Genomic DNA, 27,405 nt, shown 5'->3' with positions numbered 1-27,405 from the left:
GAGTGCTCTGGTGAGTGTTTCTCCACAAAAGGAGACATTTTGAAAGTGCTGGTAAGGGGAGGGATGCATGGGTTGACATTCTATTTCTAGGGGAGGTTGGATTACTTTTAATTGCTGCTCACTAATCTCATATTCCTAGGTGGATTAAGTTTGAAGAAAAAGTGGAACAAGGTGGAGAAAGATGGAGCAAGCCCCACGTGGCTACCTTGTCCCTACACAGCTTATTTGAGCTGAGGACATGTATGGAGAAAGGATCCATTATGCTGGACCGGGAGGCTTCTTCTCTCCCACAGTTGGTGGGTAAGTATGCTGTTTTAGGTTCCTGTTACTTTTTGACTTTATAAATCCATGAATGTCCTCTAATGCCTCTAATGCAGATGTTGACTAGTGTAGGTAGAGTTGCACATTCGCTAACATTTATCTTTATGTTGTTAAATGGGAGTAGTTCATTACAGAAAATTTAGAAAATTCAGACAAATGCTAAAAATGATATCATACAAATTACCTGTTTCTGGTCGTAGCTATTAACATTTTGAAAATTTCCTTCCAAATTTATTTTCTAATCTTCTCTTTTCTTCTTTTCAATTTTTACATTATTTTCAGTACAATTAGGCTTATGTTGTATATGTACAGATTTATATTCATTTTCTTCATTTGTTAGCATAAGATTAATATTTTGAATAGAGCCCTCTCACCCTCCCACCCTTGGCTCTATCAGAGAAGTCCTGACATTAGATTTCTAGAACTTTTTAACCTGGATATTGGAGTGAGCTTCTCTGCACCTCACTTTCATCATCCTCAAAATAGAATTTAAATCTTTTGTACAAAGGGAAATAGTTTAGTTCTTGGGGTGGGCCTGACTGTAGGTGGATGTCAAGCCTTTTAGCTATATTTAGAGAATAGTCATGTGGGTCTGGGAAGAAGAACCTTAAAGATTAGTAACTGAGTCAAGTCACATTGGTATTGAGAATCACTTGTAGCACCAGGGTTTGTAGGATTTCTCTATCTGAAATTTCACCCCTTAGAGATTGATTCAACTGAGCCCAGGGTTTGTTCTCTATAAAAAATACACATACTTCTTGGGAGGGGCATATATTTCATGAGATGCAGAGTGGTATCACAGAAAGAATACTGGGTTTAAATTTGGGGGCTTTAATTAAAGTCCTCCTTTGCTAGCGTGGATTACCATGGACAAAACAAGTTACTTAACTCTTTTGGAGTCTTGGTTTCATTTGTAAAAACAGAATGAAAGAGGACTTTACAGAGCTGTTATGGAAATTAAATGAGATCATCAAATATATGTGTTTCATAATTTTATCTGAGTATAATTAGTTTATCCAGATCTTTCTACATGTCACCTAGAAGAAGGCTAAGTATAGACCAATTGAGTCAGGTAGAAAGATCAGGGACTTCATGAGCAGGAGAAAAGATTTCAAATGGTGTGGTAGACACAGCTGGATCAATGGAACAGCTTCTTTGCTGTACCTGGAACTGATCAACAAGGGTGATGAAAATTATGCCAAATTATATACTTGAGCTTTTCTGCAGAACCATCTTTGGGATCTTCAGCCGTAAGATGCTTCTGGTCTTCAGCAACTAACTGACCCTGTGTGTATAGTAGAAGGCAGATTCTCACATAAAATTGGAACCTTGTTAGGCAATGACCAAAGAGAAGCTCTGGTATCTACTACATTTAAGAAAGGTTAATCAAACATTTGATGCTTTTCCTTTAATTTTTCTTTAATGTTTATTATCTGCTGTGAACGTTTTCTTTAACTATCATGCATTTACTTAAAAATTGCCACCAAATGTTAAAATTAGACATCATTAGGTCACTTTGAGGTATCATCATTCACTAATCTGTTTGCTCCACAGTCCCTAGGGCAAGCTGGCAGAGGGCCATTGCTGACATTCTGGTGCTGATAATACAGAGAAACAGTTCAGAGGCAAACCACCCATCATGAGCAAAACAAAGAGAGGGGGAAAAAATATCAGATTTACAGGAGTAGGGAGAAGAGCTTGCTTGAAAGAGTGTAATTGGTTAAATAGAAATAATAAATCCTCTGAGCGAATCAAAACCTTACAGAGGATAAAACATGGCAAATAAAAAGCCCTTATTTCATTTTAAATGTTAGAAGATGACACAGCAAATTGAATAGTTATAGTTCATTATTTAGTTATTAAGAGCAGAGGGTGAAGTAGAGTTGCTTTGTCCTGAATCATGCTGATAATTCTGAATTGAGAATTATGCACTGCTCAGTATTAAGTTGCAAATTCCACACCCCAATTTTATTGTCACCAAATGGGGAGAAAAAGAAATAATAACAAGAGTGATTATAACAAACAAACAATAGCATGATTTCCATCTGTCTTTGAAGTCTACCTGCTACCCGTTCTCATTGGCTGCCTCTGAGAGGCATCCCACCTACAGTGGCATAGAGGGCCATAAACCAAATGGGGGCTGGAGCAGTTGGTGGCCGTTTAAGCAATACCTCTTCTCATGCTTACATAAAAAATTCAGCCTAATTCTCATGCTTCTCAGGACCTTCATGTGCTTTTTTTTTTTCTGGCAAGAATCCCTTCTGCATGCTAATAGAAAAATATATTGCTAAAGTATTATAAAGGATGAAGCATCACTTTTCATGGATTATTTCAATAGGTTTATTATTAGCATCATCATTGTAATTCTACATTTAAAGAGTGTCATTCACATGCAAAGACAAGTTCATGGGAATTCTCTTCTCCTCCTAAGTAAAAAAAGAAATTATAATCCATTTCAGGTATTTTATTGCAATGAGAAATGGATGAGGAAAATGTAGCTCTATTTTTGAAGCTCATTTTTGTATTTAAAGGCATTCCTGAGCTATGCATGTTGGCTGATATGTGAGCCCTGTTTCTTGTTTTTTACACCTTTTGTATTTTCCAAATGGCATTCTTTGTTTTTTTTTCTAAGCTAAAATTAATATATGTTCATTTAAAAATAGTTCAGAAAAATATAACCCACAAAAAATACCCACTAATCTAATCTTGCAGAGCTATCCTTTCAGCATTCTTTCTATGCAAACTCTTTTTGCACGTGTGTAACTTATTTTACAAAGTGGGATCATACTATATCAATTTAATTTGCATTTTCTTAACCCTAAAAACCTAATAGCAATATTTTCCATGCCATAAAATATTTTAAGTATTAACATAATTTTAAAGGCTGCAAAATATCCCTATAATCTATTATTGGGCATTTAGGTTGACAAGGTTTTTAATGTAAAAAAAAGTACCTATCTTTGTTATATTTTTATAATATTTATTAGTATATATTACTAATGGTAGACTATTCAAAAACTTCAAACATATTTAAGGTTTTTGATATGTGTCTGTCAAATGACCTTCAAGAAATGTTGTACTAGTCAATATTGCCATTATCAGTGCACGGGATTGCCTGTTGAACACATTCTTCATTCCACAAGGGGTTGATTTGTTTTTTATATTTTAAACTACTTTGATGGATTTAAAAATGTCGTAATTGCTTATATTCACATACCTTTGCCTAAATTGTCTTTGTTAATCTTGGAGTTAAGAATTGTTACGTTATTGATCCTCTGTAATCAATAAGAAGAATGCTTGTAATCTTTGGCCATTTTTCCCTTGCATGGTCATCCTTTTCTTGGTTTGCAAAAACTTTGCATGTGTGAATTCTTTCTTTTCTTACTTTTAAGTAAAGAACAATATTGTGTGATATGGAGAAAAATTTAAATTGTGAGTCAGAAAACCTGGTTTTATTTGGGGTTTTGCCTCTAATTAGTCTATACCTGTGGGCTATGGACTCCTAACCCTCTCTTTTCTCATTTGTGTAACAAGAGTCGAACTTGACACTCTCTGAGGTTTCTTTCAGCTCTGTTATCATCTGTAGTTGGCACATTTTCTCCCAGTTGGTAGCGTCTGTGGAATTTTGAACAGTGAAGGCTTAATTTCAGAGTAGTCGTAAAATGTTACTGCCCCCACTTTCCTCTGAAAGATTTTGTAGTTTATCCTTAAAGAGATCCCTATAATGTGGGCCATTTTTATGGAAACTTAATGAAGGGCATAAGCCACACAGATGTTTTAACCTGTTCTAACTGGTGATTTCTGGGCTTTAGTAACAGAGGGGTGGCTGTTATGCATATGGATTGGTTTGTGATTTCTAGGCAAGGCAAGAATAGAGAGAGACCCTGCCAGGAAGAGTAGATAAGAAATGCTTTAGTCCACAACCCTTGAATTAGAGTAGGAGTTTGATAACACTTGCAGTGATATGTGGGAGCTCTTTGTTTATTTTTGTGGTTGTTCTGCAAATTGGACTTTCCATGTGGAAACAGACTTAAACGGAAAGTAGAAAGGTTGTGTTCTGTAGGCATTTAATTATTTTGCTGTGGAACAGAGGCTTAATTGTAATTATGAGATCATTCTGAGAGTTTTATTGAGTGGGGTCTGTGTAGTTAAAAATACTGAGAACTAAAGGCCACTTTCAAACCAAAATGTTCATAGGAGACATTCTTCCTGCCTTCCCTAGGCTCCCTACCAAGTGGTCCAGTGATAAGTGACATGTACAGCATCTGTGTAAGGTGGGAAATCTGGATTTACTACTTCTTGGCTGATTATACACAGTGTAAATTTCCAGTTTTTAGCTATCTGTGAGGCCGGTTCTGTGAGTAATTGCTGTAAAGGTGGACTTCTGAGAAGTGTAGTTGTCACCAGGTAAAGACCCTTCAATATCTCTAATTTTTCCTTACAAAGGGTAGGAATCCTTGGGATTTGCTGTTACCCTGCCACTGTCCATCCATTTGCTTATTAGACTTTTGCAGAAGAATAACTTTTGCTTTCTTTTACACATTTGTATACTGAGAAGTTTACCCAAGAAGAAAATGTGAATGTGTGCTAAGTGCATCCATGTCCCAGAAGAGATAGGTATAGGACCTATTCTGGTTCGGTGGTGGGAACAAATGGTACACTTGCGTGCAGTGAGGTAGCTTCCTGCTAGTGCACATCTTACACAGATTCTGTGTCCTCAGTCTTGTTCTAGGTGTGATAAATGTTGGCCTGTCATGTAGCTGTTAGAGTAGATGAACCAGCCTACATTTATGCTGTACTAGTGACATGATTACTTGTCAGAAACAGGTTTTTTTGTTTGTTTGTTTTTGTTTTTTGTGATACTGGAGGTTGGACTAGGGCTTGCATTTACTAGGCAGGCTCTCTACCACTTGAACTATGCCCCTGGTCTGCTTTTATTTTGTTTCCCAGAAAGGGTCTCTTGCTAACTTTGCCCTAGCTGGCCTTGAGTCACGATTCCCATACCTCTGTCTCCTTAGGGGGTAGAATTACAGACATGTGCCACCACACCTGGCTGAGTTTCTTATTTTCTATCAGAGTAAAAACTTGTCATTCATCAAAATATCCACAGAGCAATTTCAGTGAAACTGTTACCTTTTATAAGTTACAACTCTACTATAAACTGAGCTAAAGAAACTTTAATTTTTGTAGTAAGACTAAGACATTGGAATTTCACGGAAAATTTTTGTCAGGTTATATTTGAAAATAGCCAATGGAAATATTTTTTCAAGGCTTTAAATAGATCAAATCAGGAGGAATAGGCCTAACTTCTTTAGAAAGACTAAGGTATAATTTCATGGTTTAATCTTTCTGATTAATTGCTGAGTTAATTATTTCACATGATCCAGTATTGGAAAACGTATTGTTTTTCTTGAAGAAAATGTAACATCATAGAAGAATTTGGGAAAATAGATTTAAAAGTCAGCTATCTCATTACTTTGTATATTCTCTTCAAATTTTTTAGACCATTAATCTTTTTAAATTGAAAAACATAAGTTACTGATTTATTGTATTATTCATAGAAGAATATGATTTATGTGAATTCACTATAACTGGGATTAAAAAAATTAACAAGACAATTCTTCCTCTCTAGAAAAACTATTGATACTAGAATATCTTTCACTCTGTCATTAATACCAGTCTCCTTATACTTTGTATCTTTATCCTTTGCATAAAATGGGAAGTTGGAGATTAGGAAAATAATATAACAATATTGAGTTTGAGAGTGACATCCCTGAAACTTTAGTGAAAATAGTTTTGTGACTGAGCTTTGTTTTTTGTTTTTGTTTTGCCTTATTTTTGTATCAGAGATGATCGTTGACCACCAGATTGAGACGGGCCTATTGAAACCGGACCTGAAGGATAAGGTGACCTATACTTTGCTCCGGAAACACCGGCATCAGACCAAGAAATCCAACCTTCGTTCCCTGGCTGACATTGGGAAGACTGTCTCCAGTGCAAGTAGGATGTTTACCAACCCTGATAATGGTAATGCAGAGGCCAGCTGGCTGCTGCTTTCTTTTACCTGTCTTTCTTGTTCATCTTCTCTTACTCCATCTTCTCTCATCTTTTTTCCTCTCTATATTTCTTTTCTCATGTTCATATGCCACAGTCATTTCATGACTTTTTTTTTTCATCCTATTGGGCAGGTTTGCAGTCTTGCTGGGGAGATTTCATTGTTATTGTAGGTTGCAAATGTATCCAGTTGTTCCATATGTCTGTTTTGATTGAGGATGGTTTGCTAATAACTTTATGATGAAACAACTGAATATTTAAGATAATTCAGCAATCTTGTTGATAATATTGTTATACCTCAGGGAATATGTCTTCAATATGATGATTTGTCAGAATTAAGAGAATATAATATGATATGACTAATGCCTTGAAATCTTATATCACAAAGAGTTTGGCATGTGAGATGGTGTCCAACCTATAAATAATCATTTCATCAAAGTCAGAGTCAATATTTTTACTACTAAAAAAGCCAATTTGCTCTTTTGATAAATGATAATGATAGATGGAAGAATAATTATTCAAGATGGGATATTAACCCAATTATATAACAACAAGCCAGGCACTATTTCCTAGTTACACTTTATTGAATTTATCAAAGTTTCCTGTAAGGTATCTATCTTCTTATCATTCTCCTTATTTTAGATAGATTTCATGATTGGGTGAAATGGGAAAGGAGAAGTCAGTGTCCATGAAGTATAAGGAATGAAGGTGTGATGGGCAGAGTTGATAAGCATTGTGTTGGTAGAACTGGTCTAGACTTATGTCCCTTCTCATCTATTTTAGTATTAAGAGAAATAAATAGGTAAGAAGATTCTAATCCATTGCATTCAACTACACTTTCAGAATAACATAAGATCACGTTATCACACAAAAGGTGAATTAAGTGAATTGTATAAACTGAATTTCAATTCAGCCACTCAGTTTCTGGAAATGCAATTTTCTTATGTAATATTTAAAAAGATGGTTGGAAGAGAGCTTACTATAAGCAAACTTTCTCTTTTATGTTTTTAAAATCAAAACTGGTTATAAACAATTAGAATATAAGTACTTTTTTATAAAATACATTTACAGAAGAAAGAATCCAATATAGAATGTTCCTATTACAATTTGGTTCTGCTGTTACCTGGAATATTTCTACTGGTAGAAAGTGTTTTAGCTTTTGTGTGCCTCCCATTTTTTTCTTTTTAATTGTGTTTTTGAGAGAAAGATTATAGGATTAACAATTTGTTGTAAGAGTTTGTTGTAACTAATGTTACAAATATTTCATTTTAAACAATCCATATTTTAAAAATTATGGCTATTAAAGTTGAAGTTCTTCCTTTGTATCTTATGTAATAATCTTTATCATATAAAATGAAATTTCAAGAGTTGGGAGACTTTTTTTTAAATCTTGGGGCTGGTGGCAATATAAGGAATAAGAAAATAAACTGTTTTCAAATGTTGCTATATTTGCAAAGAAATAAGAAATGACTGTGGCAGTCAGGATGCTTTCTACCAGAATGATGAACTGTAAGCAGAGTAGAAATTAGGAACAGATAAGTCTTTTGCTTTTGGAGAAAGTGTTTGGATATGGAATACAACTAATGAGTTCATATCATGCATCATTTAGCCTTCCATCCTATCAACAGATCTCTGTACTTCAAAAGAATTGATGTTATCTCCATCATTTACCTTTTCAGTTGTGAAATGTTATATATGCTGGGCAGAAAGCAAATAGGAAGGGAAGGCAGTTCTTTTCTGGGTCTTCAACGGATCAGCTTATACCCTGAAGCATAGGATGTGATTTGTTCTTTTTAAACATGTTATTATTGGCTTTTGTGTTACCTAACTCCTTTTGAATATCACACGCAAGATTTGGTTTTGAGAGATCCTCTAGCAATGAATTTCATGTGCCTCCAAGGTACATTATTCTAAATTATCAGATGACAAATTTTTGGCTTTCTAAAGGGGGTGTTCTTAACTTGCAAGTTTACATCGTTACCTTTATACCTTAGGGTTTAATCAATATTTTGAGCAACTTTGAGATGTTCTTAGGATAAACTACTAAAATAAAGAATTATATAACTATTGTTAGGTATACTGTTGATGGAGCTAGATTCTAATATCCTCATGTAAAAATCTAGATAAACTTAAGTCACCTCAGTCTTCTAAAACAGGCTAGAAAATAGACCCAATGACATTGCTAGCTTTAGTTACATTAGCAAAAGCATGATAAATAGCTAATTTTATGGAGATACTTCAAAGTAGAGAATTATTTATTTTTCAGTGATATGCTAGAGGCAGTTCTTCTCACAAGAGCCAATTGCTAGAAGGGATTTTTCAAGCTGTTTTTTAACCTACAGCTTCTATTAAATTATAAATATACAATTACATAACTACGTTAAAAACAAAGGCAATACAAAATTCACTGCTTCCTACTTATTTTATGACATTTCACTATAATCTACACTCTTGTAATTTGCATCTATTCTGTCTGATTTTGTAATACCATATAAAATGTGTTTCCCAGCTCTGCACTCAGTTACTTCATATTGGTAGCTTGAAATCCACTATGATGGTAATATTTACAGAAGAAAAATCAGCAGATGCTAGGGGCTTGACTTATTATTTCTTCAATTATCTCTAGATTTTAAAGAGTGATGGGGAAAATGTAGATTAAACTTAAAAGCATGTATAATCTGTAGCTGTTACAATTGAATAAACCCCCCAAATTCAACAATGGTTTCTTGGTAATCAACCTATTATCCAAGTTAGCAAAGGAATCACATTATTAACAGATGAGTGAAGTCTGGGAAACATTTTCACTGTTTCATTTTTGCCTTACTAATATACATGATACCATTAATCAACATGGCTGTTGGAACCATGCTTGTTTTTCAGTTTCAACAATAAAATGGTTACTAATGGAAGAGTTTGTCAAAGATCAACAAAAGCAATCTATTAGAACTAACTGGCTATATGTAATTTTTACTAGAGTATTGTATATTTTATTTTTACAATGTGTGTTATAGATCATTTATATTAGCAAAATTCACTGTACACACACACTCATTTGCACACATACATATTTGTCTCCCTGGTAGCTGATTTTCAAGTATTTTTCACTATTAGCACATATTTATTCATAGCTAAAAATTAACTACATTTTTTAGTTTCCTAGTATGGTTTGAGGTTTAGGATGATTTAGTTTTTAAATAAAGAACTCAAGAGGCAGAGATCAGGAGGATCGAAGTTTGAAGCCAGCCCGGGGAAATAGTTTGTGAGACCCTATTTTGAAAAACCCTATCAGAATAGTAGGAATCTCTCTGTATAACTATCCTTAAACTCAGCTAGCAAAAATGCTTTGTCTTCCCTATTATGCTTATGTCTTTTCTTCAACAAAATCAGTGATAAGGGCAGAACAGGACCTGCCTGGAACAGAGGAGGGGGGAGGGGGGCAGAGTGGAGAAATGACCTAAACAATGTATGCACATAGGAATAAATGAACAACAAAAAAAAATTAAAAAAAAATTGGGGTGGTGGAGTGGCTGAAGGTGAGGCCTTGTGTTAGAGCCCCAGTATTGCAAATCAAGCAAACAAACAAAACACAAAAAACCCTTCTCCCTCCCACCCCCCCCAGAAGGTCTTGCTTTGTAGCCCAGGCTGGCCTTGAACTCATGAACTCACCATCCTCTTACCACAGCCTCCCAAGTGTTTGGGGTTACAGGTATATACCACCATGCCCAGCTAGTAAAATCAGTTTTATTTGTAATAAATCAAGAAAGAATCAAGCTGGCTTCTACAATGTTTATTATTGTGAAATTGCTACTCCTCTGAGACAACTCTGAATTCTGATGGTCATGTCTGCCAGGTATCAAATTTTAGGCAAGTTCTGTTATTGCTTAATATATTAATTGAGGCATTTCAGTTGAGTTAGTGTTGCATGAAGAAATGAATGAAGCACTATTTTCCTTTGGTGTTGAATTTTCTTTTACCTGCTCAATTTCTCACTATTGTTTTAGGTTGAACTATATAAAATTGCCATTTTTGTGGATAAAGTAAAATTGACAATTAACCAATCCATATGGCTTTATCTAAGAATCTGGTCTGAGGTACTTAGATAATAGTTCTGTATTATTTTAGTTTATTATGAAAGAATAATGTTTAAGCCTCACAGCATTCATTGGTAGTATTTTTAAGGTCAAGTAAGATGTATTAGAAAATGAAAGCAAAGTTTATATTTAATTGGTAGTCATTCAATAAAGATTTTATAAAATGTTTATGAGGTTAACTGAAAAACATGTAAAAATCATGATATAATCTTAAAAATACACAATTTGGTATTTAAATGGATACTTTTGATATGCATTGCCTTAGCCTAAAACTTATAAAAGATTAATGTGTCCTGATTTAAGGACTGAAACCAACTAGTAACCTTAGTTTCAGTGTTCTGCTTTCACTACCTTTGTGAAAATTTGGGTTAAGCTATTACTGGTTTGTTCCTTTATTTTTGGCCTCTGTATTTCTTCCCAGTATATTATAAAGATCAATTCCTTGCTCTTCATGGTGTGGAAATAAAGATGTCCTTTATTGAGAAGTGGTTTTGGTCATCCAGCTGCACCTATGCTATGAATTTCACTTTTCACCAATCCAATTTCATGACCTTATTTTTTATTAGTGAAAAGTTTTTTTCCAACAAAAAGTAAAAATAATGTAGTACTCAATTTCATTGTTGATAAAACAGAAATAATAAAAGTTTAAATGAGATAATATGTCTAAAGTGTTTAGAATGGCAAGTGATACATACTAATTAATCAACAAATGTTATCCAGTTGTGTATAATATGTTTAAGCACAATTAGGGGAAGAAAAATATTATATTAGTAGGCATTGTTTTCTGGAATATTTGCTTTGTAACTTTACTATTTAGGAAGAAACTCATGGATGTAGTCCTGATTTCTTTCCCCAGCCTTCTGGAAAGTGCTATCAGTACCCTTTCTTTAGCAATGGGAAGGGAGGAAACCCTTCTCTTTGTAGCCGTCTTGCACAATAGTGTATCCCCTTGGTTAGTTTTACTCTTAGTTCAAACCATAGTAGGAGTCTAACAGCTGTCATGCCAAGTAATGAGAAGCTGGAGAAGGTGGCAGCTCTGAGTAGGGGACTGGTTCCTAGAACTCATGTGGCTTCCCCAGGCTTCTCCTGGTCCCAGGGCCTCTTCTATATTTATAAGGACCCAAAGCCTGCTTCAATTTACCAGTTTCTGTCAATCATGAGAAATGTGGTCTATTTACTCCCAGTACTTGTTGCCCCCACTTTCTTCTGAACCTGGACTCCTTCCAAGGTTACCTGCCAGGTAGGGTGCTGCTTCCTACTTCTCTCCTACACACTGCTTGGACATAGCACAGAATAACTTTAGGCATTTAAAAAAGTACTGCATTGCTATTATCTATAGGAACATAGGCAGGGGTTAGCAATGCAGAACAAACTGCAAAGAAATCAGGGTTTTTGGTGGTGGGGTGGTTAATAGTAATTGTAAGCTACATACAAAAGTAAGTGGGCTTAATTAGGCTCCTGTTGCTTTGAATCTGATTTGAGCCTATTGGAACTATTTGGTTTGCATATTAGATCAAACTGCCTTGTTATTGGCATGTGTTGAATGTGACTGGGACCTCTGCCAAGTTTGGCAGCCTTCTTAGTTCCTTTGGTAATTCTAGTTTTTTGTCTGGGCTTTGGGTTCCAGCTTGCTCAGTTGTCTCTGGCTGGGTTATTCCTCCCCATACTCTTGAATCAAACATGGTCCCTGAAGCACTAGATAGGGCAGGCATTTCCCTAACTTTCCTGAAAGGTTCTGTTCCTCTGAAGTAGGTCTTCATGCATCTCTCGTTCTGAGATGGTAAGGTGCCACCTTACCATCCCAGGCCCATATCATCTTAAAATGAGAGTCATCTTTGCTACATACAATCAGCTACTTCCAAAATCCATCAGCCCATATCCATCTGTTTTGTTCTGGACTCTCATTCTCTGTGCATTTGCACAGCACAGATGAATGTCCTGGCCAGTATCCAATGAATGACCAACTTCTTCCTAACCTTAGAGTAAACCAATAATCCATGGAAACTTTCTAGCAAAATGTCTGTATAACATGATCCCTTACCCACAGGAACTACTGTTGTTGTTATTAATACATTCCTGACTCATCTATCTTACACCATTCTTACTTTCCTTTCCCCAGGCAGTGACTGATCTTTCATATCTATACTGTTCAAATTTAAATAAACACTAACCCATTTTTATTACCTTTATTACTTTTCATTACCATGCTAGTCTGTTCTGCTCTGAATGGTAATGAAGAGTCTGGCTTCAGAGATATAACACAAGTGAATGTTTAGGTTTTCAGACTCATGGCCTCCTTCATGATCTTCTTGAAAACATAGCACCATCTTTTCTAAAATTTTTTGTTCCATTCCTTGACTAATATTGAGTAGCACAATTTTCAGAAATTTATATATTCTCTTTGACTCTTTTTAAATCTGTAAAATAAGGGTAGTAATATTTTATTCTGTATATAACCAAGAGTAAATGAGATATATTTGTGAAAGAATTTAATCAGACACATGAGCACAGGAACAGCTATTATTCAGAAATATTTAAGAGACAACTTTAGTGACTTTTCATACTTAAAATTGAGAGCAAAGCTTCAATTTTCCTTCATTATTCTGTTATTTTCTCATCACTGTCATGGGAAAATATTCTTGGAGTTTTATTTTTAAAATTGTGTTATTTTATTAATTTCACAGTTGCCAAATAATATACAACCTGTTTTCACTTAGGGACTTTATAGTATTTTAAATTTAGAGTACAAAGATTGAGTGGTATATCTGAGCATCGACAGATCTTAGCCATCAATAAGTAATAGCAGGATGTTGCTCTGAAATGAACATTTTTTAAAACTTTACTAATTGTCAGTGTCTTTTATATATCCAGGGCCTGTGGTAGACTAAAAGACATGGAATGATTGTCTTGTCCTAGCACAGATGAGTACTGTCTTCTTCATTCTCCCTCTCTAGGAAAAGCGATATATTTAAGGAACACTGAATGACTTGCTGTTGCCAATCTGAGGAAATCTTCCAAAGCTTGAGTTCCTTAGTGGAGCTACTCTTGCAAAGTCTTGTTCTCCTCAGCCTCATCTTGCTCTGAGAGCAGATGGAAGAGTAGGTGTAGATCTGGGACCATGTCCTGGTCTGTGGGGAAGAGAAGCAGAGAAGATAGAGGGAGGGCAGGGAAAAATGAGGAGAGAATGGCAGGCAAGATAGAGATAAGATGTGATATGTCTCCCCAAAAGAAAAGGGGGAAGATTTTCTTCTAAGAATGATTAAGGATACCTAATTTTACCCAAACCCTATTTCAATACAAACACAAAGGACAAAAGGAGATCTTTTTCTGTTTTGTGAATCTAATTTCTTAAAAATCACATTTTGAATTTAAAGTTGAATTTATTTTTTATTGGATATTGACAAATTATGATTATTTACTGTGTACAAAGTAAAGCTGAGATATATGTGTACAGTGTGGTATAATTGAATCAAGTGTGTCTATCACCTCCAATACTTACTTATTTCGCCTGTTTAAATGAAACATTGTACCCTTTGATTAGCCTCTACCCCCTCCCCAACTTCCCAGCTTCTGGAAGCCACTTTTCTGTTCTGTGCTTCTATGAGCTTATTTGTTTTAGAATCCACATAAAAGAGAGACATATAATATTTGTCTTTCTGTGTGCCTGGCTTATTGCACTTAACATAATTATCTGTAGGTTTATACATGTCACAAATAACATAATTACTCTCTTTTTTTGTGCTGAATATTGTTGATTGACATTTAGGTTGATTCCATATCTTAGCTATTGTGAATAGTGCTGCAATAAACATGAAGTGCAGATATCTCTTCCACATTTTGGTTTCAGATCTTAAAGATAAATTTAAATTAAGCCAAAGTTGTGGTCTGTAATGTTTTCCAACACCCTTCCGGCTGTTGAGCAAAGAAAGCATTATTCCATTAATGATATTAGTAACAATTATTATTATTTGAGTACCTATTATACACCAGGCTTTGCTGTCTGTGGTGTCCAGATATGTGTAATATTTCCATTGCAGATGAAAACTCTGAAACAAAAATGTAAAATTACTTGTGCAGACATAATAAGTGGAGGAACCCAGCAATGTTTAATAAAGTATAATAATTCAGGTACAAGGGGAATGAACTTCCTCAGCCATTATTCATTTCCCACACATCAGTGAATCCAGATCTCTTACTCTGTGTAATGTGATGTTGGATGGCTCTGGGGACCATTGTCCAGACAGTAATATACTCCAAACATGGCAGACGGTTGAATACTTGTATTGAATTTCCAAATGGAGATTTCTAGATAACATGCCTCATGTTTTTGTAGGTGAAGTACTGATATACTCCTTTGTTAAATTTCTTGGCTAAATAACAGTACAGAAGCATAGTGGGGTCCTCAGTAATTATTTAAAAATACACATTGTGCTCCTGAAAGTCTTAAAATTCTAACATGACTAAAATTTACTTCCTTTTTAATACTATTAAAAATCATTTTGCTAGAGAAGTTTCTTTGATCTATTTGCATGATTCTGATAGACACGTTTATTTGAAGTTTTTTCAGATCAATGGCTTTGATTCACAAGGGGAATATGATGCTTTAAATTTTTTTCCTCACAATACCTTTTTCAACAATCTAGGTATTGGAAACTATCACTCAAAAGTCTTTAGATCCCTGTCTTTTCTCATTAAGTCACAATGATGTAAGTAGATTTCTACCTTGTTTATGCCTGAAGTCAGGCAAAAGTGACTAAGAAGAGAATGTGTAAGATAATAGCCAAGATAAGTTGTTTATTTTTGTAGCTCAAGTAGGAAAGGTACAGTGAAAGCACTATTTGGAAATAATTATTGGAAGCATTATTTGGAATACATAACTTATCATTATCATGGTCTAATTATAAAAAAGTTCCACTCTAGCTTTGGGAACAACTTTTCAAAATTTCATCTTTAGACTAAATTTATGAAGAAAAATAAGCAACATAAAAGTGTTAAAGAGTTTGTATCTCTTATTGCACAGAACACATAGAGTCCAACAAATCAAAATTGTTGGAATTTGCCAATATGAGTAATGGATGCTGTGTTCCTCCTAGTTTTCATGAAGGTAAGCAGCCAGATGGCTGCAGTCAGCTTTGCTAAAACACAGGAGCCAAGTCTCTATGGGCTGTTCCATTTTCATGCCTACCTTTGGAGCCAGGTTCTTTGCTGGTATGTGCCAGGCTTCATTCCACTATCCCCTTGATGGGGAGGCACAGCATCAGTGCAGGTTGTGTATATAAAAGGGAGTTTCCAGCTTTAGTTCCCAACAAGTAGCACATGACATGTACAGGGAAGTAGAGGAGAGAACTTGTTGGGGAAAATTAGTTACCAGTATCTGAGTTCTAGAGTGGCTGCTCTGGCCTTTTGTTCTTACTTTGGGAGTAAGCCATGGTATCAGTGCCAGTATCTCCATCCTCATTAGAAACTAAAGGAACAGGAAGGCTCTTTTGAGTTTACTTTGCCTTATTACATCTGTCATTTCTCAATGATATGGTATTTTGCTGGGTCCTAGAGATCTGCTGCGAGTAGTTTAGGTTCATTTCATTTAGCTAAGTGTACAGGACTATTGGCTTTTCAAGTAGGTCTCTTAAGTTGTTAAAAGAAATAGGAGGTGAGACTTGGTTGGTATAATAATACGCATTTCTAAATGCCTCCCTGTTGATAATTTTGGAATAATCTCAAATGGTTCATTTCCCTTTTTCATTTTTCTTAGTGCAATAAAAACTTGCAAAAAAGTTCAATTATGGGAAACAATTAAAAATTCAGATTGCAAAGTGAAGACATCATATTTGCCTCAAACAGGTGCTGGCACAGATGGCCTGCTTACAAGTCCTGGCTTTATTTACAGCTTTTAAACACAGACAGATAAATTGACAAAAATGTTTTTGGATTTTATAATGTGCTTACTGCCCAAATTTGGCCATAAACTTACATTAATTTGTAAATGGTTCAATTTAAAGCCTGACCTTCCAAGTTACCAATGGCCTTTAAAAAAGACCATTTGTCTGCCTGCCTTTCACACACTTGTGTGAATAATTAATACTTCATTTTGGTTGGATATGTTTTGCCCATTGCCTTGATCATGTAATGACTATTTTTTTTTTGAGGGAAAAAACCTCTCAAGTCAAATTGCATGTAGTTTGATGGTTATGTATTTCCAACCTCCTTGTCATTCTGTGAAGGATTATTATGCTGTCCATTTCTTACTAGCCTTAGAGCATGGTGCTTGATGAGAATAGCAAACAAATGGTGCGAAGCCCAAAGCCCAAATGGAACTATTCTCAGGAAGAAGTGGATAGTGATACCTTTTTGATGAAATGTACCTGGAGGAACATATTCTAAATTTAGCTTGCATCGTTACTTTACCCATGATTTGGAATAGGTGCACCAAGAATTAAAATTATAGTACAGTAAGTATTAAAGATACTGGAAAATGAAGACTAATATTGCATTTCTAAATGGGTTTGTATTGTTACTAGTTTATAAATAGCCCAGTGTCATTTTGCTAGAGGGCTGAAAACCAGAGACAATTCAGAGCCAATTCTGCACTCATCAAGGAAAATATTTCAGACATGGAGGTCTGAAATGTTTCCTAATTTGTGAGCAAGATCCATAGGAAGTTCTGTTGGGTAGACCATCAGAAAGCTGCTTACTAATATGATATATGTTCCCTGTGCTTGACAAAACTGTGTGATTTCCTTCTGTGTGCTTATGTGGTGCAAAATTATTAACAGTCTTGATCTTACATCTTGAGATTAGTGTTCATTCCGTAAATCTTTTTTCTGCATACAGTCCATGTTTTGTGTATTACAGCTGAAGGGCAGATCATCCATGGTACTTGGGGAACAATAATAGTTGAATGTAATTTTTTAAAAATATTTTTTCATTCTGTGTTGGGGATTTGTTCCATTTAAGGGTACAGGATCATGGGAGGGGGTATGTGTCATTGTAATTTGTCGTTCTTCTTTAACTCGCTTGTATGATTTGCTTTAGTATTTTCTTCTTAAATAATGCTTTCATCTCATCCTTGCTGTGGCTGCTCATGTGTCCTCCTCCTCCTCCTGTCTTCTGCTTCTGACACTAAAGCCCGCAGCCCGCTTGAGAACTCAGTGCCCTGCCTAGCAAATCGCACCTTGGATGATGACCCCCGAGTGCGGCGCACTCCCAGCGTGGGATGGCTAAGTAAGTCAATGGCTGGGGAAGGGGTGAGGATGGTGGTGGGGGAGAGGGAGGACAGGATGACAGGGCTCATGGTTACTGAGTAGAGGGTGTCCTTGAGTATACCTGAAAGGATAAGAAGTAAGGATTTTTCAATTCCTAATGACTGGTTGATTTCTTCTATTACCAAAAAGGACAGTAATAAAGGATGTTCTGGGTGATCTGCTGACTTGAATACAAATCGAATACCTTGTAAGGCAGGAGTGTGAGATTAGGGTTGGGATGGCACTGGCAGGTGTCCCTCCATATGGTACTTCTCAGAAACTCAGTTTCCTCATAGCGATGTGGGATCTTGTCTTTTCCAAGGACTGTGAGGACACTAACTTGAGATTTCTGAGGGTTGTTTGAAGCATTCATGTACTAGGCAGGATAAAGAACTTACTAAGTGAAGGAGCAAAAACCCCTCAAATACCAGAAAGAAGGTGCTTTGAACAATGAATAAAGAACATAGAGCACAAGAGATTCTTTACCTTTTAAAATTTAGAACTTTAAGAAGACAAGATCTGTGTATCTAAAACCAAGAAAGAAGAGAACTTATGTAGGGAGCAACATAGGTTTTCCCCAACGATTTCTAAGTTAGCTTTATATAATTCTTTTTAGTTGTCAAGAAACCCATCTATGGTGGTGTCATGAGGTTTTTAGCTGTTTATTATTCCCTTTCATATAGTAAACCCATTGTTTTAAACCTTGTATTATTTTAGCATGAGAATATTTTGCATTGCTAAGAAGATGTCTTTTAACTGACTTAATGGGAAGAGTTTTAGTTCATCCTAAAATAGTATTTATTGAGTTACTTCTCTTGGTATAAATTTTAGGTTTAAAGAAACTGTTAGTATCCCTATGCCTCATGCAGATATAAATAAAGGTGCACATCAGTCACTGTGTGGGCACTGTGCATTCAGGTGAGTCTCTGCCCTCAGGGTTTTTTCTTTCTAACAGGGAGTCAGGACACCACTAGATAACAGTTGTACAAAATGATAAGTGAAATGACTGAAAATACATACACTCATGTACACACACCCGCACATACACATAAGATTCTGGAAATATCTTGGTCTGGGATTAGTAATGTTAGTAAAGACATTTTAAGGAGGTGCTTGGGTCTAAATCTTAAAGGAAAACTGAATTTTGAAATGAGAGAATTGAGGGAGAGCCATTATTGAACTATTAACTTGGTAACGATTTCTGCTATAAAGAAGATCTAAAGAACTTTATTGAAAATTATTTTGAATAGCAGTAAAAGTTGAAAACATTAGTTTATTACTTTTCACAAATTCTGAGCTAAGTTCTTTGTGTGATACCATTTAATTTTCTGAGTAGTTCTGTGTAGTGGACATTGTTCTTATACATAGTATATAGATGAAGAAAGGAGGTTTAGAGAGGCTAAGTAACTTTCCAAAATCACACAACTCATAAGTGTCTTAGGTAGAACTTGAACTCTATCATATGGTAGTTTTATCTATGATATGATGGTCGATATTTAAGTTAAAGTGCTGGAAATTCACATGGTCAGATTGCTGAAAAGATCTGCTCATCCCACAAAGAATTTCCAACAGTCACATGATTTTCTCTGTGAAAACATGCATTCCTTCTAATAAATTAGTGTATTTCTTCGTGATGCCTCTTGGGAAAAAATAAATTCAGAAGAGTAGCTCAGACATAGTTTGGAATCAGGCAGGTTTGGGTTTGAGTCCTAGATCTACCATTGCTGGTTTCTTGGCTTTGGGAAAATTACTACCATTATAAACTTAGGTTTCTCATGTATAAAATGGGATTAATCTTACTAATATAGGATTTTTGTGAGAATTAAATTAGAAGTGTGAAAAGTATCCAGCAGAATGCTCAGTACTCAGTACTGAGCTATTACTGCTATTAGCAAAGTACTTACAGGAATTGCTTAAGAAATTATATTTCTATCTCTTGAAGTTTTATAAATTCCATGTCAGACATCCAAACATCAAAGTATTTTTGTGGATAAAGCATCAAGGAAATTGATCACAATGTTGAGTTTTATAATAGGGTATATGGCAACCATTTGCAAGTCAACCTAAGAATACACCCTGGGCTAATCTCTCTGAGAAAACCTATTTTAGTAATGAGAGAGTCCTTCTCGTGTCTATTGTGGTATTTTCTTTCCCTGAACTGTCATTTTTGTTATATAACCTGAATCACCTTCCACAGGGCTCCCCATTATATGCCGTATCAATTCACCAAATTATGTATATATTCATTGAATAACTAAGGTGTATAAATTAGTGTTAAATCCTTTTGGTTCCATCAACCTACACCACCTCATTTCATCTCTTCTTAGCATGAACCCTTCTTCTAGTCAGCATATCTCTGCCTTTTGTCTTCTAAGGTGGTAAGTCCTATATCCATGCTGTAGCTAATTTCCCTACCTACCCACAAGGGACCTGAATGAAGTTCCATCTCCTCCATAAAGTAGTTCTTTTATAATATGGAAGATCTTTTTAAGTCTTAAAATTCTATAGTTTCTATTGTCTGTGCCTCAAAATTGAAGATTTACCATATATTGCTTTATGTTATCCTCTGATGTTTATATTTTCTTTCATTTCAACTACATATCAAGTCTCCTTTAGGTTAGGGGCTGAGTCTCATGCTTGTGTCTTCTTCCCCAGTGCAGTGCAGGTACTTGAAACATGAATGTTGTACAGTACTTGTGTTCTAAAATGACTCATGACACCCATCATTTTGTTAAAATGAACTAATAGCCCATTTTTCACTTAGGGACCATGTTGGCCACAGTAAACCATTAACCAGAAGTAAATAGTTTACTTGCAAGCACTATTTCAACTATTTCCCCATATTTGTGCACATTCTGATTTGATGAATTTGATTATCCGTTTATTCTAATAGTTAACACAAAATTATTTTTTAAATTGCCAAAAATATCAGCTAAAAACAGGTTTGTAATAAGATTCCATTAAGTTAATCTTTCAATATTCTTAGCAAGATATTTTCAGGCCTACAGTAACTTGAAGTAACTGTCTTTAAAAAGCTACCTTTAAAGGTGCTTTTGGGAAGTAAGCACTCATCATTTCAAATTGTGTGCTTCTTATCTTACTTGTCACCTGAGGCAGATGTGAGCTTAGAGCTCTTATCCATTTCAAATGCTGCCAAGGTATTGAACTGGAAGTTGGAAAAAAACCAAGAATGATTTCCTCTCACAGATCTCACAGGCAGCTCTGAAATCCGTCCGGGCCACTGAGAACAAAAGAGAAGCTTTCACCTCCACTTCTCAGGACAAGTTAATACCAACCTAAATGCTTTGCCATTATTAGACCGTAAAAGTATACCCTATCTTGGTACATCTAGAATGGCTCTTCACTCTAAGCACTTATCTGTGAATTCAGTTTGACATCTAACAGCTAGCATCATTTCAGCCCTTAGAAAACACTTGGCCTTTTGCAGTTAGTGGCAGTAAAGATCAGCTGCTTCAGACTCTTAGGTCTGAGATTCCAAGAGGAAAGTGAGGTTCAGAGCTTTTCCTGCCATCTTTTGTACATTCTTGACATCTGTCCTTTCTTTGCTTTGTGTTTGTCTGTCTAGCTAGTTTGTATATCCACTGGGCAAAGACCTGGGTCAGTTTGGTTTTTTTCTTTGTAGGTACTTAATCCAGTACCTACTATTATTATTGTCTTAAGTGTAATTATTAAACTTAAAAACCTAGTGGCTTAACTCTAGATTCTTGTTTCATCCTACAATCAGGTTACATAGTTAATACTAGAAATTAACAAACTTAAGTGCTCTAAGTGGGACTTTTGTTTTTATTTTGTCTTCTGTTTGTTTGTTTATTTTTTTGGATACAGGGTCTCACTGTGTATACAGGCTGGCCCTCAGACTTGCTGTGTAGCTCAGGCTTGCCTTGAACTCATGATCCTCCTGCCTTAGTCTCCCAAGGGCTAAGATTATAGGTGTGCATCACCATACCCAACTCTGTCAGTTTATTTTATTCTTATATTTGGCCTTAAAAGTCAAAGCAAATCCAAATGTAACTTTAAAAGTTCCCTTATTTCATAGTCATAATTTTGAAGAGACTACAGGGAATAAACTCTTTCAACAACCTGACATCTATCTTTAGATTTTTTACTCATTATAAGACACAAGAACAAGTGCTATGCAAGAACAAGTTACAGTGTTCTCAAAATACAGCTAGTCTGAACCACTTTTTTTTTAAAGGAATTATTCTGTATACTGAGTTTCTAAAAGAGGCCTCATGAGTTATTTCATTGATATCTACTATTGTGTTCACAATGGACTAAAATGTGTTTTGATTCTAAACAATTTATAGAATGAAGATGGAGAAAGAATAAAAACAGAGATTCTGTTTTATTTTAGAGCACTGGGGACTTAAAAGCACAGATTTGGGGAAATATGACAGTTTGCTGAAAATAGGGTCTTTCTTTTTTGTCAACAAGAGTTTAGAATTGTGAGCATTCAAACTTGTGCTTGACAGCATGGTGATATGTGTAATATGTTTATAATCAAACTCTTTCTTTTATAACCAAATCTTTCACCTTTCCTGACTTTTCTGTTCCTTACCATCTTTCTCCCTTCTTTCAGACTTAGAACCTCGGAGCTCGCATTGACTATACACCCTCTTTCGCCACCTGCAAGGGATCATTAAATCTGTTCAGCGTTACCTCTGTACTGTCGTTATTTCTGTCTCCTTTTTAATTTCACTGTTACTGTTTTGTTTCAGTTCTTGTTTCCTCTTGCTTGCTCTGATCCAAAAGCCTATTATTATCTGAGGTCATTGCTTGTAGTTGGGCATATGCAAACAGATCGTGCCTTGTCTTGTCATACCTGGCTGATATGTTACCTCCTCGTGTGGGAATATTCAGTGGTGCCTCAGTGCAGCTTAAAGAACAGTCAAAGTCCCAAGCCTGGCATTCAAGGCCCATTACACACAGACCTGCAGTTGAGTGAGCAGCATGTCACATTACTGTGCTCCCCTTTATCTGTGCTGTGTTTCAGCAGCTGTTTACACTGCTAGAATTTTCTGGATACATCCCTGTCTTAGTGCCTTTGTACTGAATAATCTCTTCATTTGGAATACTTTCCTTCTTCCTGAATCTTTCTGTCAAAACTCTGCCCATCCTTTAGGACCCATATTTTCCTTAAAGTCTTCCCAACCTAAGAAGGTTTTCCTAACAATTTTCTAACAACTGGACTCTTAAAGCACCTTGTTTGAGCTTTCTCACATGACATTTATTTTCATTCTACTTTGTACTATAATGTGGGTACATGTATTATTCCCATGACTAGCCACAAATTTCTTATGGAGAGAACCCATATCTAATTCATTTAAATGTCCTTTATCACAGGAATTAACAGACTGCCCCATGGTACAAATCCAGCCTGCTGCGTGGTTTTGTAAATAAAGTTTTATTAGAACAAAGCCATTTCCATTAGCAGAATTGTGTAATTTGAATAGCCATCATAGAGTCCACAAAAATCTAAAGTAGTCCTTAAAATCTAGTAAGTTTCCTGACCCTTGGAATTTAGTCCTGGTTCTCAAGGTGGGGACTGAGAGGCCCTGGGAATATACAGCCCAAAGACCATCTCAGAGGGGTTGAAAGGTCTTAGTATTTTCACATAATTTAACCAAAACAATATTTCTTAAAAGATTGAATGCAGAAGCAAAAATGAGAATCCAGCTACATTTCATAAAACCATATGTTAAAGAGATTGGTAAATTGTGAAACAATGCCATTATTTTTAATAAATACTCATTTTGGAAAAATATAGTTATTTTTCATAAAATACGTTACTTTTGTTAAAAGATGATGCATTTATTATTTTAAAGTGGATTTATAAGTATCTTTAATATTATAGCTTTAATTACTGATATTGTTAAATATTGATAGATATGGCCCAGGTAAATGAACAATTAATGTTTAAGTATGTAAAGGTTTTCTGAGACCAAACAATGTGATAATTGCTACTCCATTGTGTCTGGTAGAATGCCTTATATAGAGCATTGATACCAATCAGTGTAATGAATGAATGAACAAAAGAACAGATGACTAAAATGTGACATTAAATAAAGCAAAGTGATAATAAATGAAAACATTGAAAGGGCAGGGTAAGTATGAGTTATTAAGAAATGAGATCTACTTTGTGTTTGTGATTTCGAATTCTTCCTTGGCTTCCCAGAGAACACTGATGAGGGTTATTAGAGTGGGGATGATTTTGAAAGGCTAAGAACATGACCAGTTCTTCCTCACCTTTCTTTGCTGTTTCCATGACAACTAGTAGTCAGTCAGAATGGGCTGAGTTTTGCAACAGTGGCAAAAATCTTAGTTGTTTACCACCACAAGAGTTACTTTCTTAATTATGCTACTGAATATCTAATATGGATCTCCAGAGGGCTCTGCTCATCATCCTTAGTGTCCAGGCCCAATACATGCTTACATAATCACTGTAGCAGTGGGAAAGAGTTGTGGTGGTGTACAGGCTGCCTCTTAAACTTATGCCTGGAAGTGATAAATATCATTGGCATATGCATTTCATTTAAGATAGTGAATCGTGTGTCTACACCTAACTTCAGAGAATGCTCATGCAACCATATGCCTAGAAGGTAGAGATTCAGACATATTGGTAGACAGTCCTGATGACTACTACACAGTCACAACAGAAATTACAACTTTGGCTTTGCAGAACATCCTTCTTGGCAAGACTAAGAGCACTGTGAAGCTATACAAAGCCAGTGTGGAGAAAGTGTCCTCTTATGTATTCTTATAAGTGGAAGATAAGGATTTTTCTCATAATGAAATAGGTTTCTAGTTTAAGGCCTGCCAAAGAACCAGTGGAACTGTGGTTTGAGAAGGGACTTCTGAGGTAGACTAGACTAATTTGAAACTGGTGGAGTGTCTTTCATGTAAATACATAATAAAATACTCTGATTAGACCAAAAATGTCTGGATTTAATTATTGGAGACAACTGAAGACCTAACTACTTGAATTAGTATGTCTGTGCACATGTGAATGAGACAGGAGGAAAAGCAAATGCAATATTCTAGCTATGGATATCAATTTCAAAGTTAATAATGAAATTTCTTCTTGGCAGCAAGCAGTAGAATTTTACTTTGATGAAAATTGCTGGCAGAATCTTCAGAAATATGGCTTTTGTTTCTGTGGAGCTGAATGTGATATTTAGAGTTGTCCTAGTAATTCAGGTCTCAATGCTCCTGTTAGTTCATTTTTTACCTCTGTGGACCCTCATTCATCCTCTTGCCAGGCCAACAAGCCCCTGTCATCTTGGACTCTTCTTTGTCCTTCATTCTCTGCATTATTCTGCTATTTTGCTTACTATTCATTCCTGCTCTACCCTGACTTTCTCTAGAGAGAATCACCTTCTACAGAGGTGAAAGAGTAGAATCTGAATTACTAGGAAAACTCTAAACATTATAAATATTCAGCTTACCACAGACAGAAAAGGCCTATTTCTGTAGATTTTCCCAGCAGTTTTCATCTGCTCTATTTTAGGTCCTTATTTCTTGTGTGTGCCATTTTAACAACTTCTTCTTTGTCTAGCCTCCATTTTTACTTTAAATCCATCCTTTATAACTGCCACATGAACGTATCCAAGTTATAAGTATGAACACATCACTTTCTGTTCATAAACCTTTGATGAACTCTCTATCATTTTTAATCCCAACCTCACATTCCCTAATCTGGCTATTTGTAACACCAAGTCCAAGTTCTCCTGCCTAGGATATACTCTTTAACTTGGTCTGTGCTTAACTCCCTAATAATCTTTTGACATTCCCATTCTTGCATAAGTAGTTTAGATTCTCACATGCTTGGATTCCATGCTTTTCAGTCTCTGTCATTATTCTTGCTGTTCCCAACTGCTCCCACCTGATGTAGTTATATTTATCCTGTGATTGGTGCTCTTATTTCCTCCAGGAGACTTTTTAAAAAAAAATCTCTCTTCACCCTCTCTTCCCATTCTACAAAGTGCTTCTTCCTCATTTATGCTCTTTTAACCTATCCTCTTCCTCACTGAATTATCATCACACTCTAACACAAATGTGCTTCCTTCTTTGTTGGCAAAGTGCCTAAGGAGCCAGAACCACATTCCATTCATCTTTGAATTCTGGGAGCCAAGCAGGATGTCACACTTTTAGTAGATGTTCAATAAATGATGGACTGGACTGGCTTATCCTCCTGATTCTTGCTGTGGCTAAATTATTTGCCTACTGTGTCCTCTTGTTCCCACTAGGTTAGTAAAGATCTTTCTGATCATGTTTAAGAGTCAATCTGAAAGCAAGGAAGAGAGGAAATAGAATATGTAGCATCTGTTTAAGCAGAATGTGTAGTATCCATTAGCTTTTGTTTTTGACTGTTTGACAAAACAAAGTTTTGGAAGGAGTGATGGGCAAATTTTCGAATTCATTTAAATTTCCTCGTTTGTATGGGTTAGGTTTTTATTTATTTTGTGGTGGCGGTAGTTGAGAGATGTTATTGGGCTATTAATTGTGATTCTTAAAGTACCCAATTGTAGATTGGGGTACTTTGGGAAAAATGTGTGATTTGTTCATCCCCCAGGACCTAATATCGTGCCTGGCTCATAGACACTTAAAAAATATTTGTTGATTAAATGAACACTTAATCTGAAAATAAGAGAAAAGATGAGGTAACATGGAAACATAGAGAAGCAATGAATTGTTTGAATTTATTATTCATATTACCCAAATACTCACCAACCTCAGTGCCATAGGGAAGCTTTGCTGCTTTTCTATGGCTGGTGATAAGAGAATTTGGTAGTTAAACTTCTTGACCAGGCGTCCATTTCTTGCTGACTAGATCATTCTGTTCTTTACTGAAATATTACAGTCAGGGAAATTACAGCTACTTCAGCTATTATTTTATACTGGTTCTCATAAAACATTCCTATGAAGTGAGGATCACTGACCCTTGTTGTAGATGAAGACACTGGGGCTCAGTGAGGTTAAGTATTTATGGTAGTCAGTAGGGCTATTCACAAATATTCCAGATATATGTATAGACTTTCCTTCCTTGCCTGCTTGAAGTTAGATGTAACAGCATGGCTTGTTTTGGCCAAGGATATATGAGTAGATGTGATGGATGTCATTTATAGGGGAAACTTCAAGAGACAGTACCTGTTTCACTAGTCTTCTTCCTCAAATTAGTATTCTAGAGAGAAACTGTTTAATGCATCTGGGTCCTGGCATAATGAGAGAGAGGCAGAAAGGACAATGGTCCTTAGCATAAATGAGAAACAAGGTATTCTAGTGTTACACCATGAAGATCTGAGGCTATTATTTCACTGTAACCTTGCCTATCTGCAAGGGAATGTTTGAGGTCACCCAGAAAGTGGGTTTATCAGGAGTGAACTAATGTGTGCAGGCTCCACATGACACTTTTCATTTCTCCTGGTGTGTATCACTCTCTCTGCTCTCAGGTTTCCCTGTTCTCAGCTTTTATCTGCTAACAAGAAGTGCAGACACCAATTACACAAAGTTTTGCTGTTTGAAGTCAGAAAACGAAATTCCTCGTTTCTCTCAATGAGAGGCAACAAGCCAGCCTTCCAAAGTGTAATTTTCTGGGATGTTTGTTCTTTCAAAGGCCCATTCTTCTCAACTCCAGGAAAGAGTTGGAGCACACATACTACTGTGGGCTGTGATGTGTT

General features: G+C 35.8%; 1 protein-coding gene across 5 annotated transcripts in view; it reads left to right on the top strand.

Moving 5' to 3' along the window:
- Positions 1-27,405, top strand: part of Slc4a4 (solute carrier family 4 member 4) — a 421,377-nt gene that overhangs the window by 243,111 nt on the left and 150,861 nt on the right. For 3 of the 5 annotated variants that reach the window (XM_074042041.1, XM_074042042.1, XM_074042038.1), the window contains 3 exons: positions 140-300; positions 6,169-6,348; positions 17,592-17,687. In XM_074042041.1, coding sequence (XP_073898142.1) covers positions 140-300; positions 6,169-6,348; positions 17,592-17,687 — 437 coding nt within the window. The remainder of the gene's footprint in view (positions 1-139; positions 301-6,168; positions 6,349-17,591; positions 17,688-27,405) is intronic. The other 2 variants (XM_074042040.1, XM_074042039.1) reach the window with 2 other exon arrangements.

This window comes from Castor canadensis, chromosome 9 (assembly GCF_047511655.1).
Source record: "Castor canadensis chromosome 9, mCasCan1.hap1v2, whole genome shotgun sequence".
NCBI classification, from domain to species: domain Eukaryota; kingdom Metazoa; phylum Chordata; class Mammalia; order Rodentia; family Castoridae; genus Castor; species Castor canadensis.
The sequence above is the reverse complement of the archived record's forward strand: the minus strand, read 5'-3'. Positions and strand labels throughout refer to the sequence as shown.